Source organism: Mus caroli, chromosome 4 (genome assembly GCF_900094665.2).
Source record: "Mus caroli chromosome 4, CAROLI_EIJ_v1.1, whole genome shotgun sequence".
NCBI lineage: Eukaryota > Metazoa > Chordata > Mammalia > Rodentia > Muridae > Mus > Mus caroli.
Genome location: NC_034573.1, coordinates 143,957,858 through 143,977,733, shown reverse-complemented (window position 1 = coordinate 143,977,733; position 19,876 = coordinate 143,957,858). Strand labels below are relative to the sequence as shown.

Below are 19,876 nucleotides of genomic sequence, written 5' to 3'. Positions count from 1 at the left end.
ACACACACACACACACACACACACACACACACACACACGCACACACCTTGCCTCCCTGGCTCCTGGCTATCACTAGCCCCTGAGACTGTATGGAAAGTCACAGGTCCTTGGAGAAGGAGCTGACTGAGATCAGTGTTTAGAAGGGTCACGGCTGGAGCGGAATGTGTGACTGCCCTGAGATGCCCTTGCAATCTCAAGCTGACTGTGGAGGTTGATCCCGACTGTGGAAGCTACAGCTGGGGATGGGGTAGGGACTTTACCACTGACAGCCAACAGGGGATCCATACTGTGCATAGAGCAGGCTGGCTACCAGCCTCGCTGTGGGTTCCTGTACTGGACGGTCCTGCGACCTACACCCCAGCCCTAATCACCAGTGGGAGAGGCTGATGGCTGGTGGCCAGAGGAGAGGCTACTCAGAGCCTGGCAGTAGCAGGCTGCCTGAAGGAGTGGCCAAAGCACAGCTCTCCTGCTGGCTGGGTCAGGAAGAAGGGCAGCAGGGGCCCGTTTGAACTCACAGGGAAGGTGAGCCTATGGTTCTTTGGATCTGGTCACAGACTGTTCTCAGACTACACTCGTTTCTCCCTGAAGTCCCCAGATGGGTCCTGGGTCCTGGAAAAAGATTAGATGTCCAAGTTAGGGCTGGAGTGACAGAGGGCCTCCTAGGAATATCTCTGAAACCCCTGACAGTGGCCTTCTGGAGCTGGAGCATCATACAGCAAAGGAGGTCAGCCGCACCCAGCCAACCGGCCACCTGGAGCCTCCATCCACCACCCCCCATGACTTGATGTCAGGGGAGACACTTCCCAGTAAGACCAGGGCAGGCCAGGTTCCCCCACCCCAACCCGGCCCCTGCCTGGCAGCTTCCTCATCCCCCAGGAACACAACCCCAGCCCAGAGCTGCCTGTCTTTCCTGCTTTTGGTGTTCTACTTGGTCACCTGACTGTCCTCTTACCAGCCTATCTGGGTCCTGATCTCTGATCTCTGACCTGGTAAGTCTGATGGAAACGAAAGACCAAAGATGGAGGTGTCGGGCCTTGAGAAGACAAAACCAAACTGGAACTCGCTTCTAAGACTTCTGTGACACCCCCCTCTCATCCCCAAAGGTGTGGAGACCCCTCCCTGCAGCAAGTCAGCAATGCCATAGCAGCAGATACCAGCTAGCACTGTCTAACTCTAGAGCAGTGGTTCTCAACCTTCCTTTAACACAGTTCCTCATGCTGTGGTGGCCCCCAACCCTAAAATTACTTTTATTGCTATTTTGTAACTATAATTTTGCTTCTGTTATGAATCTTAATGTAAATATCTGATATGCAGGATATCTGGTATGTGGCCCCTGTGAAAGAGTCACTCATCTCCCCAAAGACATCATGACACACAAGAACTGCTGCCCTAGATAGTTGGGAGACTGGGATGATCGGAGATCTACTCTGATATCTTCCCTGGGCAAGGGTTCTATCACCAAGGCTGTGTGCCCTGTGGGTACCACTGCCTAACTTTATGTTTCTGACCACTATCCTTTGGGGCTGTCAGTCTGCTCCAGTGGCTCAAAACACTCTGTAAATCACTTGTCTAGTTACCCGGGGAAGACAAAGAGACACATGGGGTAAGGTGAGGTTGGGAAGGAAGTAAGAGACAAGATGGAGAAAGGATGTGAGTCTCCCAGTCCTCTCTGGCTCTGCTATCCCTGGGCACCATCTCCAAGTACCTTCTCACTCCTAGCTGTCCAGGAGCTGACCAAGCCCTGTCCTTTGGGATTTGTACAGACTCTTCATTATGTAGCCATGATTAGTCTCCTGACATTCGGGACCTAATTGACCTTCATCCTCTGTGCTCCATCCCAAAGGCTAGGGCTGAGGGGTCACACGTACGAACTGGATCTTTTCAGGGATGCTCAGGAAAGCAGCCTTCAGCCCTCAGCCCTCATTCTTCAGCTCCTAGCCCTTAGCCTTCAGCCCTCAGGCCTCAGCCCCCAGTCCCCAGCCCTCAGCCCTCAGCCCTCAGCTCCCAGCCCTCAGCCAGTCATTAGCATGTAAAAGAGCAACTGTTGCTTTGACAGTTCTCTGGATTTTATGAGCTATTTACCAGAAACCCGAGGTCTACCGCCAATGCAATGTAACCTCTGGTTACTGCTCTACCCCAGCTCAGCTGGCAGCTTTTAGAAACAAAATTCTAGTTCCTAAAATGTCCAGGTGAAGGATCAGAGTAGGCACCTTACAGAGAAAGCGGCACAGACCGGGCCCATGTTATTCCTTTGGTCTCTATGTAAAGCCATCAGCTGTAGAGCTATGTAGAGCAGCCTCCCAAATTCCCAGCCACTACCCTATCCTTCTCTGAGATGAGACTACCAGGCCCTCACACATCAGCTCTTCAGCCGGGGGCAGAAACTACTGGAAGGTTCTCTGCTCCTGCCAAGGATAAATGGGCTCCAAACCCCATGACCTGGGACCCTCTGACTTCCCAGTCTTAGTGCAAAAAAAAAAAAAAAAAGAAAGAAAGAAAAAGAAAAAGAAAAAGAAAAAAGAAAGGAAGAAAGGAAGGAAGGAAGGAAGGAAGGAAGGAAGAAGGAAGAAGGAAGAAGGAAGAAGGAAGAAGGAAGAAGGAAATGCACTCTGTCTCCCAGGCCACCAAGGTGCCCATATGGCTCTTGCTTGCCTGTTTGAGATCTTGCTCAAGGATCGGGGGTGGGGAGCAGGCTACTCAGCTCCTGAGGGGTGCCCCAGCTAGCTCCTGGCCAACCTCTCTGTAGGGGAACAGACTATGGCCTTCCACTCACAGAGCAATCAGTCAGACTTCACATCTGCTTCCCGAGTGTCCTTTCTCTTCTTTCAGACCGCTGTTCTTTAGGAACAACTACAGCCTCTTTCCTGCACACTTGGCAGGGGCAGGCACTGGGGCCTGGGGCCTCCAATGATGTGTTTATAGAACATGGAGCCTCCTTGCCCTCAGCCTGCATCCTGGCTTGATGGTGCCAGTCTGGTGACTGTTACCCGAGCATCATTCCCTCCCTAAGGTTCTATCAGGGCTCCCTAAGCTGTGCAAGAGCTCACCCCTGCCCTCAGGTGCTCCCCGAATGACCGAATAATTGAACAATGTAAATTGTGTGAGTCAAGGCCAAGATGTACCCACAAAGGGGCTGCCCCAGGACCTCTTCTTGGATGATAGGATCCATGGGTTGCTCCTCTCGCAGTGGCATTTCTCCAAGAGAAACGAAAACATGGTGGGGAGTCATATTCAGGGGCTGTGGACCTGGGTTCCTCCAGATTTGAGAGATCAGTCTGAGTCTACCAGACCTGTGCCCTGCTCTGTGGATCTGCCCTAGGAAGAGTAAAAGCCTGTGACCCCAGAGCTGATTCTCAAAGGGGTCCACAGCCTCAGAGATCAGAAACTCTCACACACACGTGTATACACACACACACACACACACACACACACACACACAAAGTGGGCTACAAAAAAAAGTATTTTTAAAAAGCCCCCACCACAGCCTTTCGTTCTGAATCTGTCCTAACAGATTCACCCAAGCTGGTTAACGGTATTTGCGGTTTGCAAGATACTACATGTCCCGGGAAAATGACAGACAAGTTATTATCACCTTCCCACTGTCCTCCTGCCCAAACCTGCCTGTGCTGGGCACCCAGCTGCCGGGAGCGGGTGCGAGGAAATTAACAGCCCTGTGCCGCGCCCGCCCCCGCCCGCCCTCTCACCCACCACCCTGCACCCGTCCTGCCAGGCTAGGGGCTTCCAGCCAGGCCCGGCCCATCTTGGACTGTGGCGGGAGGGGGGTGGGAGGAGGGAGGGTGGGAGGAGGGAGGGAGGGAGGGAAGGAGGAGGGGTCAGGAGAGCAGCCGTGGCAGGAGGGACGTCTGCTCCGCTCCGATGTTGGGCAAAGTATTTCCTGCAAGCCCCGCGGAACACACGCATCCGCGCAGGCAAGTCTGGACGGCGCTGTGTCAACAGCCGAAGATAAATAAGATTTTATCAGCTCGGAATCTGTTGAAACACATCCATCTAGCGGTTCTAGGGAAGGAGAGGCAGGAGGAGGGCAGCAGGGAGGAAGCATCCCCACATGACATTCTGGAAACAGAGTCGACCCTGTGGAGGAAGGGGAGCGCTGGCAACTTCCTAGTCTCCCGGAGACTCGGTATCCTGGAGTCTTCCCGCCCCACCCCTCACGCCCCTGCCCATGCGCGGCTTGCTGCTTTTACCACCTGATCTTCCGAGGTGTGGGGAAGCTTTGGTATCTCTCGCTGAAACTCCCCACCTCTGGCTAAAATAGACTACCACAAATTTAACCTGTGGCCGGAGTGGGGCTGGTAGGTGTGTGCGCCCCAAAGCCCCACGATCATTGGATTCAAGACGTCATTCAAGGGTGTAGAAGTGAAGGAGCCCTGTATCTTCATGGGCTTGGATTTTCTTTCCACCCTGACTGGGTGGGAGACTTGTCCCACCAGAGATGACTCTCTCAACTCTGATTCTTTCTCTGAGAGGAGAAAGCTTTTCCGCAGCTGCTGAGTTGGTACCAGGGACAGCTCCAGGCGCTTTAAGCTCCTCCCCAGGGTGGGGCATTCAATGGCTCATCCTTACCAGCCCGGCTACTCTGCAACTATCCTTAGCTTTCCCTAGACCTCCTAGGGTCCCACTCCAGGCCATGGAAAACAGTGCCACCTTCTGGGGAGGAGGATCAGGCCTCAGCTACCTCTGACCACACCTTGGTAGTGTTAGTGCATGGCTTGCGGGTGTAGCCAATTATCCTAGGTCCTCAGAGGACAGGGATGGAGAGGACAATAAGCCTTCAGGGTCACAGCAGGGCTCCAGGGATGGGCACTGTGGTCAGGCGAGGTTTGAAGCCTCCTTGCTCAGGAGTGGGTGGGTGAGGGGAGCTCTGATGCCCCTCCCTGTGGCTGAGCTGTGCCCTGAGCCTGGCTCCATCCTGATAAGAACAGGAAGGTGAAGCTGATGCATCCTTTCTCCCTCCAGGCATGTTTGGGCTTCCCAGGAATGTGGCCTTAGGCACCATCACACCTGACTTGCTCCCAGCCCATCTTGGCTCCTGCCCTGGTGGGTCTATGACCCCCTCTTAGATCATAGTTCATGAGCTAGAGCACTGAAGGGAAAGGTTAACTCTATAGGAGACTCCAGGTCCATGAGCCCCAGCAGCTGTGCCAACCCACAAATTACCTTACCTGGTAATGAGCAACCATGCTAGAATAAGGGACCTCTGACCTTGCTGGCTCTCTACCACACAGTTGGCATCTGGGGGTCGAGTGGTAAGTCACTGGTAGACAAACCTGGCAGGTGGTCCAATTTAGGGGAATCCAGCCTGAATTCCTGAGCCAGAACAGGGAGCCAAGGGCCAACCTTCAAAGGCTAATCTTTTTCTGCCCCTGGTGACTTTGGCCTCAGTGTCTCCCCCACCCCCTGTGGGCAAGGCCTGTTTCATGGGGGTGTTGGCCACCTCCACCCCTCAGTCTATTTTCTTTAGGTAGCTAGGTCTCACAAACAATGGGCACTCAAGAGATGTTTGGTAATGCTTGGGACTATCGCCTTTACCAGGAAGTTGCTTGATTGGCCTCAGGTTGAGTCTCTCTGAGCTCAGGACGAGCTGGGTTCCCTTCACCGTTAGGCCTTTGCAATTGTCTGAGCCTGGGGCTTGCTGGGAAACCTTCATTTGTGGATAAGCAAGAGCCCAGGGCAGTTCACTGTCACTGTATATGAATTTACTTAATGTCTGGGGGGGGGGGGAGGAACCTCGCACTGTGAACTTCATGCCACCCCAAGTGTCCTTCCTAGGGATGCCACAGTAATTACAGAGCTAGTGTGCTTTTTACCAAGTACAGGCTGTAGATCCCCAACACCTGCAGGCTGCTGCTGCTGCTGCTGAAGGACAGGTGTGTGTGTGTGTGTGTGTGTGTGTGTGTAGAGCTGTTTATTGGCCTTTCCCCAGGGTACCAGCACACTCCTGCTACTCTGTCCCCAGCCTGCCCAGATGGAGACCAGGCTGCAGTGTACTAACTTGAGGAGAGGCCATTGCAGGAAACCAAAGCCCAGATTTGGATCTGCAGAGGTCAGGTGTACCCTGTCCAAGTCTCAGAGTCCCCCATGTATCCTGGGGATGAGGCTGTGGCTCCGTCCTCCAAAAGGTTAGGATGAGGATCCCACACACCAGCAGACAGTGCTCACCCCCCCCCAAAAGTCACACCAACCTGCTGGTGTGGCCATTAGCTCTCCCTCAGCTGCTCCCTCTCTTAGGGCCCCCTCATCTTTTCAAAACAGTCCCTCAGGCCTTCTGTGGGGTCCCTGTAGTGAGTATCTCTTGCTCTTTAAACAGGAGGGAAGGGACTATGTCATGGTGCCTCTCCCTGCCCTCCCTCATTGCATTTGCCTATGGTATATGCTATTTCTGCACACCCCATTGTGGAGGACCTTAAGCCTATAGGGTTGGGGTGGTCAGAATCCCCCACTGTCCCTTGCAAAGGGAAGATTTGGTGTGTGAGCACCACCTGCCCTTTCCTGTTTTGTTAACAGCTTGCCAACTCTGGCCTCAGCTTCATTAACTGTCAGAAGGGAGCATGGTGTATAATTCATGAGTGGTGGAGACTTTAGAGTGAAGTGGAGCTTCATAAAAATCCCTTGGGAACCGGGCAATGGTGGCACATGCCTTTAATCCCAGTACTTGGGAGGCAGAGGCAGGCAAATTTCTGAGTTTGAGGCCAGCCTGGTCTACAAAGTGAGTTCCAGGACAGCCAGGGCTACACAGAGAAACCCTGTCTCGAAAACCAAAAAATAAAAAAAATAATAAAATAAAATAAAATATCCCTTGGGAAGGGCTAGAGAGATGGCTCAGAGGTCAAGAGGTCCTGAGTTCAATTCCCGCAACCACATGGTGTCTCATAACCATCTATAATGAGATCTGGTGCCCTCTTCTGGCCTACAAGCGAACATTCAGACAGAACACTGTATACATAATAGATAGATAGATAGATAGATAGATAGATAGATAGATAGATAGATAGATAGATCTTTTAAAACAAAATCACTTGGGAAGGAAGACAAGAGGAGTGAGTCACCAGGGGTTTCAGGAACCATAGTGAGAGTCAGCTAGCAGGTGAATAAATGGGCATCTTGCTTTTCCAGCTTAGATCAGGCCGCTGGCTGTATAGGTAGGTTTTGCAACATTGAGGCCGTTTGACAAGCTCAGAATTGCATCCTCTGCCTTGCATAGAATAGTCTCACTCTGATTCTGAGACTGAGTTGGTCTTGGCAGGGCCAGTGCAATCCTTAGAAGAGTGACCTGGGACATGGAGGGGGTGGGGGAGGCATGATGACGTCCCATTGTCCCTGAGAGACATCCTGGCATGACCTCAGGTCCAGTCAGTTTCCAGGATGGGGAAAGCGGGTCTTGCCTCACACAACTGCACAGCTTGGCTGCCTGGACTTGGTGACTTTACTTGGTGGCACAGTGCTGGTGACTGGTCAACAGCATGCAAGGTCTTGCTGGTTCAGAGAGTTCTCCATTGGAGGATAAAGACAAAGGCAGAAGGGGCAAGCCATCCACCTACTGAGTGATTCTTCTATGCAAGGTAGAAGGATGCAATTCTGAGCTTGTCAAACCACCTCAATGCTGCAAATCCTACCCCTGCAGCCAGTGGCCCGATCCAGGCTGGGAAAGCAAAACTAGGACTGATTCCCACTGACCTCTGACCCCCACCCCCAATACTGTCTTACCCTTTGTCATCCTTATGCAACGGTCCACAGCTCGCAGCCTTTGAGATGCAGGTGAGACACATAGCCAGGCAGGTGATGAGCAGGCACCAGGCACGCCCATCTCTACAAGCATGCCTGAAGCATCTGGAAGCAGGCCTCATCAGAGCGCTTGGGAAAGGGGTCTTGTGGAAGCATCCGGAACTGAGTTGCCATCTCAACCTGGCCCCCTTCTCTCCTCCAGTACTCCCCACTTTTGAAGAAGTTGTACTGTCAGATTGCTAAGACATGCCCCATCCAGATCAAAGTGTCCACACCACCACCCCCGGGCACGGCCATCCGGGCCATGCCCGTCTACAAGAAGGCAGAGCATGTGACCGACATTGTTAAGCGCTGCCCCAACCACGAGCTCGGAAGAGACTTCAATGAAGGTGAGCACCCCCTCCCCCTCCCAGCTGTGGGACACTGACCAGCGGCATAGCTGAGAGATGTAGGCCAGTGAGCACAGCGGTAAGGTGCTCTCTACTCTCCCCTCACAGGAACCCACACCCCATCCCTCTCTCCATTTCCTCAGCTCTGACTACAGTCCAAGAGGCTGATGGTCCAGCAAGGGTGTAGTCTGAGGGACCAGCTGACCCTGGAGAGTCTTGTGAAACATCCCCGCAGTATCCCTGGTGAAGCCTGTGAAACCCTCCAGGGTCAGATTATCTGGGGACAGTTTCTGTCTGGCTCAAGGCCACCTGAAGGAGGGTTGCACAGCTCTGAGCCTTGCCTGGGACTCTCACGGGGACAAGCCCTGTGGTCTCAGTTCTGCCACATGCCTGGTACAGGGGTATGGGGTAGAGGATGGGCCTCTCTCTAAAGCTGTGTCCCCTCCTGGCAGGACAGTCTGCCCCGGCTAGCCACCTCATCCGTGTAGAAGGCAACAACCTCTCCCAGTACGTGGATGACCCTGTCACCGGAAGACAGAGCGTGGTTGTGCCGTATGAACCCCCACAGGTAGGCGGGGTACAGGCTGGGACACAAAACCAATCTTACAGGGTGGCGTTCCCTGGGCCTCTGCTCTGACCTCAGCCTGCCTCTCAGGCCTTTTCCTGACGGTTCATTTCACTGTGGGCAGTGAGCTTGGGCCTGTGCTCAAGCCAACTTTAGCTCTCTGTTTCTCTGTCTGTCTCTCGTCTGTCTGTCTGTCTCTGTCTGTCTGTCTGTCTGTCTGTCTGTCTGTCTCTCTCTCTCTCTCTCTTCGCCTCAGCTATACAGTGAGGTATAGTTATATGACCTCCAACCTTTCAACCCTGCCCTCCCTGGAGGGTCTTATCTTCAATCTTCTTGCTTGTTTCTCTCAAGTACAGTCTCCTAGACACGGAAGAAAGAGTTCCTAGACATCTCAGGCTCCATTTGCAGGGACAAAAGCAAGCCAGCAAGCATGGGGTCGTGGGTAGAGGGTGGGCAATTCCATGTGTGTGTGTGGGGGTAGTGATCATGAAAGGCCTCCTAGACCAGGCTGGGGGAATCACAGAGGATGCCTACCGGGGATTGGAGCCGTGGAACACAGGCTCAGGAGAGTAAGGAAGACAGAGGTGATCGGTCAGCCTTAAGAGGGCCTGTGTGCAGAGCCTCGGGAGAGTGGTGCCAGCTGGAGGTAGGGTACAGTGGAGGTGACCAGACATGCTGCACACTGAGGTACAGGGTGGATATGGAGGTTCAGGCTGGAGGCGAAGGGCTCAGACCACAGGTGAAGGCTCTAAGGGAGGGAACCAGGCTGGAGGTGGTGGTCGCCAAAAGTAGACAAGGAAGACTGGAGGAGGCAGGTGTCTACTTTGACACCTGAAGAGTGTGTGGTCACCATTCTAGATCTGATATGAGCCCCAGCTGGGGCCAAAGGCAAGGTGAAGGGACTTCAGTACTGATGTGGGAGGTATCAGGGCGGAGACTCAGGAGGACTGGGGTTAGGTCTCATCTCTGACCCATCCTCTACCAAGCCCTGAGGTCCTGTGAGGCAGCTTTGTATGTCAGTGGGACAGGGCCCCATATACACACAGACAGACATACACACAGACACAGATACACACACACACAGACACACATACACAGACATACACATAGACAAACACACACGCACACACAAACTGAGAAACACATGATCAAACACAGAGACACCCCCCCACAAACACACACAGACACACACACCACACACACACACAGAAACATGCAGAGACACACAGAACACAGAAACACATACACAGACACACAGACAAACACACAGACAGACAAACACACGGTACACACAGATACACACAGAGAAACACATGGACACACACAGACACACACACCACACACAGAGAAACACGTAGAGACACACAGAACACAGAAACACATACACGGACACACAGACAAACACACAGACACACACACAGACAAACACACGGTACACACAGATACACACAGAGAAACACATGGATACACAGAGACACACAGACACACACAGAGACACAACACACACACACACAGACACACACACCCCACAAGCATCCTTCCCTCTCATCAGAGAAAGCCTCACCAGCTCAGGCATGCAGACACAACGTAAGTTTCTCTTGCCCTCTAGTGGTTGGCAGGTGTAAGTTCTGTGAAGGACTGAGGTTTTGTACCCTAACCTTTGAAACTCCTTTCTGGGGGTGGAGTCCCCTTCATTCCTCTGCCCAAATGAGTCCACAGTACTCATCACACACTTGACATAAAAGGCCCACACACACCCACTTACATACAGCCCTGACATTTGACCTCTACCTGTGTTATGGAAGATGACTGCAGCAAGCACACCACAAACTCTGTACCTCCCCTAAGAGCTGAAACCAACACTGAGCTCTCTGAGCCCGGAGCCAGTACAAGGCTATGACGTCACAGATGGATCGGTGGGAGGGCAGGCAATCTCAAGTGAGTGTAGATGGCTGAATGGATGGATGAGTGAGTGGATGGGTGGGTAGGTAGGTGGGTGATAGTCAGGCACCACTGGGGGTGGGCAGGAGAGCAGGTGAGCAGGAGTGTAAGTGGGTATATGGGTAGGCAAGTGAGCAGGTGTGTGGATGTATGTGTGAATGGATGAGAGGTTGACCGGCAAGTGAGTGTGGTAGGTGGATACGTGGGTGTGTAGACAGGCGTGTAAGCAGATGGATGGATGTGTAGACAGGCATGTAAGCGGATGGATGGTTTGGTAGGTGGATAAGTGGAGAGATGGATGGATAAGTGCAAAGATGGGGTGGTTGGGTAGATAGATGGGTAGATGACCGTGAACCATACTGCAGCATCCCTAGGCCTCCTCAGAACCAGGCCCAGAGGTGGCAGCTACAAGTCCTTTTCTTAGAAGGTGGGCCCTGCATGCTGACTGATACTAAGCCCTTCCCCTGTCTCCCCTGTGGACAGGTGGGAACAGAATTCACCACCATCCTGTACAACTTCATGTGTAACAGCAGCTGCGTGGGGGGCATGAATCGGAGGCCCATCCTTGTCATCATCACCCTGGAGACACGGGAGTGAGTCTGCTGTGGAAGGATGGTAGAGGTGGGGATGTGGGGAGCATGTCATGGACACAGGGAGGGCTTGCTCTCCTCGGCGGGCATTCAGCTTCAAGGCCAGTCACAAGGGGTCTGCGGGAGTCGGGCAGGGTCAAGAGTGGTCCCTTGAGCTCACAGCCTCGCTGTGCTGTCCCAACAGTGGACAGGTACTGGGCCGCAGGTCTTTTGAGGGTCGCATCTGTGCCTGTCCTGGCCGTGACCGCAAAGCTGATGAAGACCATTACCGGGAGCAACAGGCTCTGAATGAAAGTACCACCAAGAATGGAGCTGCCAGCAAACGTGGTGAATGGGGCTCTGGGTCAGGGTACGGGCGGAAGGTGGAGTTGGATGCAATTGAGTGTGGGGAGTACCTGCTCCAAAGGCGCCAAGCATACCTTCATCCAGAGATGAATCTGGGTCTGAATGGCTGAGGCTGGGAAGCCTCTCCAGGTGGGACAGAGCGAATGTGGCCCAAGACATCTCACTTGTCTATGCTCTGAGGCTAGGAGCATGTGGGACCCTGGTCCAGCTCCTTCCAGCCTAGGTTTGCCCTGTGCGCACACCACACCCATGGCAGGTGTCCACCTGGGCATCTCAGCCTTTGCTCTCTGGCTCATGTATCTTTCCTGACCTGCCTTATAGCATTCAAGCAGAGCCCCCCTGCCATCCCTGCCCTGGGTACCAACGTGAAGAAGAGACGCCACGGGGACGAGGACATGTTCTACATGCATGTGAGTGGGCTGGAAGGGCAGGCCTGAGTGTTCCCATCACCCAAGATCCCAGGCTGGGGAAGTACAGATGTCACCAGAGATGGGCAAGGGTGGCATGCTGACACCTGAGGATTGAAACTGTGGCCCTGAAGGAGGTGGGGTTCAAAGAAGGCTCTGTTTAGAATCAGACCCTGAACTCACTGAGTGTGAACATGCCAGCCAAGTCAGCTGTGCATCAAGGAGACCTAAGGGCACCCTTTATAATGGAGACCCCCAGGGTGGAGTTTCAGTAGGAACCCATGATCCTATAAGGTATAGCCTGTGTTTAAATCCATGGTCCTATAGGGTATAGCCTATGTTTAAATCCATGGTCCTATAGGGTATAGCCTATGTTTAAATCCATGGTCCTATAGGGTATAGCCTATGTTTAAATTCATGGGCCTATAGGGTATAGCCTATGTTTAAATCCATGGACCTATAGGGTATAGCCTGTGTTTAAATCCATGGTCCTATAGAGTATAGCCTATGTTTAAATTCATGGGCCTATAGCCTATGTTTAAATCCATGGACCTATAGGGTATAGCCTATGTTTAAATCCATGGACCTATAGGGTATAGCCTATGTTTAAATCCATGGACCTATAGGGTATAGCCTGTGTTTAAATCCATGGTCCTATAGGGTATAGCCTATGTTTAAGTCAATAGTTCTATAGGGTATCAGCCTACATGACTCCATGTGACTGTGGTACCAATCCCAGTGGTAAGATCATGGTGCACTATGAAACAGTGCTTTCTCTTTCCCTGGCTGTGAGTCCTCCTTTAAGACTTATAGGGGCTGGTGAGATGGCTCAGTGGGTAAGAGCACCCGACTGCTCTTCCAAAGGTCCGAGGTTCAAATCCCAGCAACCACATGGTGGCTCACAACCATCCGTAACGAGATCTGGCGCCCTCTTCTGGAGTGTCTGAAGACAGCTGCAGTGTACTTATATATAATAAAAATAAATAAATCTTTAAAAAAAAAAAGACTTATAGCTGTTGAGCCTCTTAGCAGGGAAGAGTGAGTGTGGTCTCTGAACCCCTAGGTACCCACTTCTAGACCTGCCCCTAGGAAGAGGAAAGCCAGAGTATCCTGAGCGTTGGGGTATGGGGAAACCCCAAGAGCAGATCAACACTTTGCCATAGCCTGGAGTCCTCTTGAGGCTACGGCCATCCCCGTCCCACCAGGGGTTTGGGGCCAGTGGAATCTCCCGGGTACCTGGGCGAGACTGTTTCTCTGTGCCCAGGTGCGAGGCCGGGAGAACTTTGAGATCTTGATGAAAGTCAAGGAGAGCCTGGAGCTGATGGAGCTTGTACCCCAGCCTTTGGTTGACTCCTATCGACAGCAGCAGCAGCAGCAGCTCCTACAGAGGCCGTGAGTGAATGCCACCATCTGTATGGGGAAGTAGGGATATTCTGACCCAGCAGGGAGAGGGCCAGGAGCACAGGAGGTATGGTATCCCGGACTGGACTGTAAGACCAGCACAGATCAGCTGGCACCTTCTCCAGGAAGCCTTCTGGGACTTAGCTCACCCTGAGATCCTGGGTCCCTGTGTTCAGCACACCCCTGCCTCCCATGCAAGGGCCTTGGAAATGTTGATAGGGAAGGGACTGGAAGGGCTGTATTTGCTGAAGCTGGTGAGGTGTTAGCTTTCTTCCTAACTCTCTGAGAGGCAGGGTCTACATCTGCCTGCATCCCAGGGTGTCCGCAGAGGTACCACGTGGGGGAGGAGTTGCTTTTACCTCTTGTGAATGTGCACTGTTGCTTTCCAAGCAGGAGTCACCTGCAGCCTCCATCCTATGGGCCCGTGCTCTCCCCAATGAACAAGGTACACGGTGGTGTCAACAAACTGCCCTCTGTCAACCAGCTGGTGGGCCAGCCTCCCCCGCACAGCTCAGCAGCTGGGCCCAACCTGGGGCCCATGGGTGAGTCCCTGGAGCATTGGAGGCCTCATGTGGGCCATAGAGATCCAAGGGAGGGCCTGGGTGGATTTACCGAGATCACAAACAGGATGGCGGGAGACCTTTGATGCCTGCCTCTTCCTGCAGCTCCAGCCTGCAAGAGGGCAATGGCTTGGGGGCGTTCATTCCAATCCTAGGAGTTCTATGCCTGGGAGGTTGCAAAGGTGGTAGAGTTAAGAACTCATGCCTGCCCTCTCTTGACAGCCATAGGATCTTGAAGAAGATCCCTAGCTTCAGTCAGCCTCAGTTTCCCCATCAGTAAAATGGCAACACCAAATCCCCTCTTCTCAGGGGTTACAGGACATGAGACCTCATTGAGAGGCAGCTGTAGGGAACTGGGCAGAGTGGAATGTGGGTCTCCTCTGAAAAGTCTTTATATGGACACACTCATGACATTGAGCAACACACCCAGGTGTGTCCTGCTTAAGAGCTCCGGAGCCTGGTAACACCCATGTGCCAGGTGCTAATCCCACCTTCCACTTCTACCTCTTGGGGGAAAGAGTTGTGCCTAGAGGCTCAGCCTCAGATAACCCTTACAATGCTGTATCACACTGCCAGGCTAAACCACAGCCTGAGACATACCCCACTATGTGTGGGGCTTGCTCTCAGGTTCCCTGACCACTCTTTCGCTCAGGTTCTGGGATGCTCAACAGCCACAGCCACAGCATGCCAGCCAATGGTGAGATGAATGGAGGCCACAGCTCCCAGACCATGGTTTCAGGATCCCACTGCACTCCGCCACCCCCCTATCATGCGGACCCCAGCCTCGTCAGGTGTGTGGGCCACGGCTGGATCTGGGTTTGTGGTTCATTCCCCACCCCTCACCCCACGCCTCCCACTAACTAACTGTGTGGTTCCTGCTGGAGGAAGCAGCCTTGCATATGACTCTGTCTGACCCTGTTGTAATTGCTTGGCTGGCCTGAGGGAAGACAGGCCTATCAGGGCTCATCAGCAGATGCTGAGAAAGGCACTAGAGGGTTAGGCACTGAGGGTGGAGGTGGGGTTTGGAGGGGGTGAGGGAGGCATCCCTTGGAGACAGGGGGATGAAGAATGAGATGAGGAGCTATGGAAGGTCAGACCAGGAGAGGTGGGTAATGACTGGACTGTAAAAATATAAAAGTAACATACACACACACACACACACACGTATATGTATATATATATATGTGTGTATATATGTTACACATATATGTAACAAAAATTAAAATAAAATAATAAAGAAATAAAAAAGAAAACCTGCCCTGAGGGAGGGACCAGCAGTTTTGCCCACTGTAACAGGCAGTTCCCTCCATGTCAGGGCCACTCCTGTGAGACCCGAGTGCACAGCCAGTTGATGATGCTACTTTCTCAAACTCTCTCTGCAGTTTTTTGACAGGGTTGGGGTGTCCAAACTGCATCGAGTGCTTCACTTCCCAAGGGTTGCAGAGCATCTACCACCTGCAGAACCTTACCATCGAGGTAAATGCCCCAGGTCTTCCCAAAGGGACGGAGGGCCTGTCCTGACTGACTAGGGTGACTAGTGGGGGAACTCCCAGAGACTCCCACAAGCATTCAGATTCTGTTCTGAAGTCAGCAGGATCAGGTAATGTGAAGGAGACTGGGTAGACAATCACATGTCCCGGTCCCCAGCAGTGACCTGGAGAGCTTTCTCTCTTGTTAGAGCCTCCTGGTGGCCCAGCCAGGCTACCTTTGATTTCTTAGGCAGGGCTGTTTCCAGGACCCAATGTGTGAGAAGTGTAGAAGCCACGGGGGAACAGACCTAGAAAGAAAAAGGGCCTCCACACCCAACCTACACGTGAGACACAGAACATTCTGGGTTGAAAGTGGGATAGAAATCTTCTGGAAGGCCCTGCATCCTGTTACAGCCTAGCCAAACAGTCTGCCTTGATGTATCCATGAGACATGGGTCCAGGGTGCAACAGCTCAGCCCCTCCTGCCCCAGAGCCCAGGGTACATCAGCTCAGCCCCTCCTGCCCCAGGGCCCAGGGTACATCAGCTCAGCCCCTCCTGCCCCAGGGCTCAGGGTGCAATAACTCAGCCCCTCCTGCTACGTCTCCCAAAACTGTTTTCTAGACTCTCACCCAGGCTAAGAGGCCATATTTGTCACCTACCCAGGAACTCAGGCTGGACACAAATATTTATAAGAGACTGTGGGGCTAGAGTCTAACACCTGCATTTGTGGGACCACTGACCACTACCTTCCCCATCCTTGAGCCATACATTAACCCTTGTCTCACCAGAGCTTGAAGCTAAGGGATGTGCCTGGAGTTAGCTGCCAATTAATGGCTTCCAAGGGACACCTGTGGCCAGGAGATGCATGGGTGGTCTCCTAGATCTCCATTGCTGTTCTCGCTGTGTCCAGGCCCCAGGCTGATGAGCGGGCCCTCGTCACTGTCCCCTCTGTCACCCACAGATGTCATCTAGCTGTCCTAGACAATTATGTGACTAGACACTCTGTGCAGGTGACCTTGATGCTGTCCCTACTTGTCACCCACACAGTCAAGGTCTGATAAGTCAGCTGCCCCCTCAAACAGAGGCTTCCTAGCAGGTAGGACACCCTTGCAGGTGTAAGGGACACACAACGCTGTAGCTTCCCTCTTGTAACCCGAAGGTGCCCATCGCTCTTGCAGGATCTTGGGGCTCTGAAGGTCCCTGACCAGTACCGTATGACCATCTGGAGGGGTCTACAGGACCTGAAGCAGAGCCATGACTGCGGCCAGCAACTGCTACGCTCCAGCAGTAACGCGGCCACCATCTCCATCGGCGGCTCTGGCGAGCTGCAGCGGCAGCGGGTCATGGAAGCTGTGCATTTCCGTGTGCGCCACACCATCACGATCCCCAACCGTGGAGGCGCAGGTGCGGTGACAGGTCCCGACGAGTGGGCAGACTTTGGCTTTGACCTGCCTGACTGCAAGTCCCGTAAGCAGCCCATCAAAGAGGAGTTCACAGAGACAGAGAGCCACTGAGGAACGGACCTTCTTCTCCTGCCTTCTGCTGTGAGAACCGGCCCTTGGAAGTGGGACCTGTTGGCTGTGCCCACAGAAACCAGCAAGGGCCTTCTGCCGGATGCCATTCCTGAAGGGAAGTCGCTCATGAACTAACTCCCTCTTGGAAACTTCTGGAACTGCCCTTAGCTACATGTACACGAGGGCAGGTGGTGAGCCAAGTGCTGAGACAGGGAGCTGTCCCTTTGTGGGTGGGTATGCAGCACCCATTTGCTTCTCCCATTCTCTATTGAGGACTCTGCCACCTCCAGGACAGAGCAGCATCCTTCACTTGCTCACCCTCTGCCACAAAGTATTCCAGCATCTGTTCCCGCTAACCATGCACAGCCCGGCCTCTGTGTCATCTGCGCTTACGTACAGGTCGATTCCACTGTGTCTTGAAAGTGAATTCAGGGCCAGAGACATCTTCTGCAGGATGTGTGGACAGATCTGTCCCTAATGTAGGTCATTCTGCCGTTACCCCTCCTGAGTCTTGATTGCTGGGGTTAGGGAAGACTGTGGCAGAGCAGAGGAAGCCGCTGGCCCTCCGCCTCTAGCCAGCACCCTGAACATGCTGGCTGTAGCAGCCTCTAGGGACCTCCCTGGTCAGACAAAGGGACAGAATGAGTCTCAGACTACCGAAAATTGAATTGTCAATATTTGATAAAAGGTTACTCTTTCTACTTGGTGGGGTCAGCTTGCTTTTTCCCCCTCTCTGACTCTCTCAGCATTCCTTTCTGAGATCAACCTAGTGTGTTCACACGCTCTTCTCAACAAGTCTAAAACACTGAGCATCAATCCAGGAAGGGTTCTTACCAGGATGGTTGGAAGGGAAAGAGACTCAGAGAGAGCATAGCCGTGGGAGTGCAGGTCAGACCCCAGCTGTGAGGAACATCTGTTCTCACTAAGTGCTCAGAGTCTGGGCTCTGTGCCTGAGTGCTAGCCTATCCTCGTGGCCTGGAACTGGAGCGACTGCTGGGGGCCCTGGTCTTCATGATTCATCCCCAAAGAGTCAGTGGCTAGAGAAACAGCTCCTGCATGCATTCAGCCAATGGGGCCCTGTGCCTGCTAGAAGCTTTGTGAACTTCTGCAATGAGAGCCCCCGGCAGTCCCTGCCAGGAGTAGAGAAGCACAGAGGAGCCCCTGCCAACAGCAAAGCCCAACAGTCTGCCGAGTCACTTTGGAGCCATCCTCTTTAGGCTTGGCTTTCATTAGCAAGACCCAACAGAGGCAGTGAAGTCCATGGGATGGCCTCAGAGTCAGCACTACCAGGGCTGGCATCATATCAGGGCTGCCTCCTCAAAGCACAGGGACAATGTTGCCAATCTTAGCAATCTTAGCAAGCTCTGCAAACTTAGGTGGTTACCACCCACGTTGTGCTTCATGAGTCTCTGAGGGGCAGGATTTGGGTGCACTTAGGGTAGGTGCAGGCATCACATTGCCAGAGACCAGTGCTGACCATACAGGCCTTTCCAACTTAACAGATGTCGACAGCTTAGGCTCTGGAGGGGTCCTACACCCAGATGGGCTGGTTAACAGCTGCAGCATCAGGCTTAAAGCTTCTTGGGTGTAGGTTGTGGCCCTCCCAGCGAGTGGTAACACACTTCACAAAGCCTGAGGTTAACTGCACACTTCTTGTTGCTGCTCAGATGAGGAAGCTGAGGCTAGACAGACTGATTGCCCTGCCTCAGGCATCAGCTCATTGCAGAAGTGGGTGTTCACTCCTGAGGCACATGCTGCCCCATGCTACCTCGGAAACTAGGCAGCACATTCTCACTCCTAGGCCTGTGAACCCCACTGAGATGTGCTTGTGTTCTGGGATCTCACATAAGTATGTCTCAGGCATTGTCCAGGAGGGACCATCCTAAGTGCCCCACCACATGCTCCTGGGAAGGGTTAGGAGGAGTGGCTGTCACCAGGCATCTGAGGAGGGAAGAGCCCCCCTCTGGCAAGGACCCAGGGCTTGTGTCTCCCTAGACCCTGCCTCAAGTGCCAAAGCTGTCTCATGAGTTTCCAGGATCCTGACGGGCCTGGAGGGAACTGCAAAGGGCCATCTGCCGGGAAATAAACGTCACAGAGGCAATGCTTGCCGTGCCCGAGTAGCTCTCCAGGAACCAGCCTTTGGGCCTGAACCAAACTTTGTTCTGCAAAACAGAGAAAGCCAATCTTCCAGCCACCAGGTTTCCCAGGAGCACTGAAGTACTAGTCTGGAAACAAGTTTGGGGGTGCCCTGGAAGACATCTGTTGAGCAAGGGCAGGTACCTCAAGGCTGTAAAAACAGGCCACTCCAGCCTCAGTCTGTATGGTCCCATCGAGCTTTGTGCATCCAATTAACAGCAGCTCCCATGTCCCTTCCTGACTTTGCTTACCGTGCCTGACAGCTCTACCTTGGGCTGCTTTGAGCTTTTGAGTTTGCAGAACCAGCACCCCTGCGCAAGAATCCTGCAAGGGTCAAAAGTTGCTACTTAGTTGCATTTCAGATGGGAGACAAAAACCAAAACTAAATTGTCCATGTTTCAATGTGATGAAATGCTTCTCCAAGCAGTATTGATGGATACAGTCCAGTGACTCTAAACTGTTTTGGGTGATGTCATCTTAGAAAAATGTGTTGGTTTTTTTTTTAGCTGTGTTTCAGAGGGAATTTTTGTTTTTGTAATATAATAAAAATCACATGTCCCCATGGTTGACTATTGTAACTAACCCATCCCCCAGGCTTGAGAAGAGCATCATGGGAATACTTAGAGCAAACATAGGCAGGAAGCCTGTGGCCCCATACTGGCTCAGGGGCACCCACTGGACTTTTGCATCAGCCCTGCAATAATGCATGTGTCCTGTGGACATCACAGACACCATAAGTGCTGTGTAGTTGGCATGCTAACCTTCTCAGCAGGATGTAGGGAGGAACACTCGGTCTCCACTCACTCTCCGCTCAA

The 19,876-nt window shown here is 53.0% G+C and overlaps 1 protein-coding gene across 6 annotated transcripts in view; it reads left to right on the top strand.

Moving 5' to 3' along the window:
- The window catches only part of Tp73 (tumor protein p73), an 84,069-nt gene extending 64,442 nt beyond the window's left edge, over positions 1 to 19,627 (top strand). For 3 of the 6 annotated variants that reach the window (XM_021159558.1, XM_021159559.1, XM_021159560.1), the window contains 10 exons: positions 7,946 to 8,132; positions 8,585 to 8,700; positions 11,122 to 11,231; positions 11,413 to 11,555; positions 11,895 to 11,983; positions 13,245 to 13,372; positions 13,775 to 13,923; positions 14,594 to 14,732; positions 15,324 to 15,417; positions 16,590 to 19,623. In XM_021159558.1, the coding sequence (XP_021015217.1) occupies positions 7,946 to 8,132; positions 8,585 to 8,700; positions 11,122 to 11,231; positions 11,413 to 11,555; positions 11,895 to 11,983; positions 13,245 to 13,372; positions 13,775 to 13,923; positions 14,594 to 14,732; positions 15,324 to 15,417; positions 16,590 to 16,925 (1,491 nt within the window). In that variant the 3' untranslated portion in view covers positions 16,926 to 19,623. Of the gene's footprint in view, positions 1 to 7,945; positions 8,133 to 8,584; positions 8,701 to 11,121; positions 11,232 to 11,412; positions 11,556 to 11,894; positions 11,984 to 13,244; positions 13,377 to 13,774; positions 13,924 to 14,593; positions 14,733 to 15,323; positions 15,418 to 16,589 lie in introns of those variants that run through there. The other 3 variants (XM_021159562.1, XM_021159561.1, XM_021159563.1) reach the window with 3 other exon arrangements.
- The last annotated feature ends 249 nt before the right edge of the window (positions 19,628 to 19,876 follow it).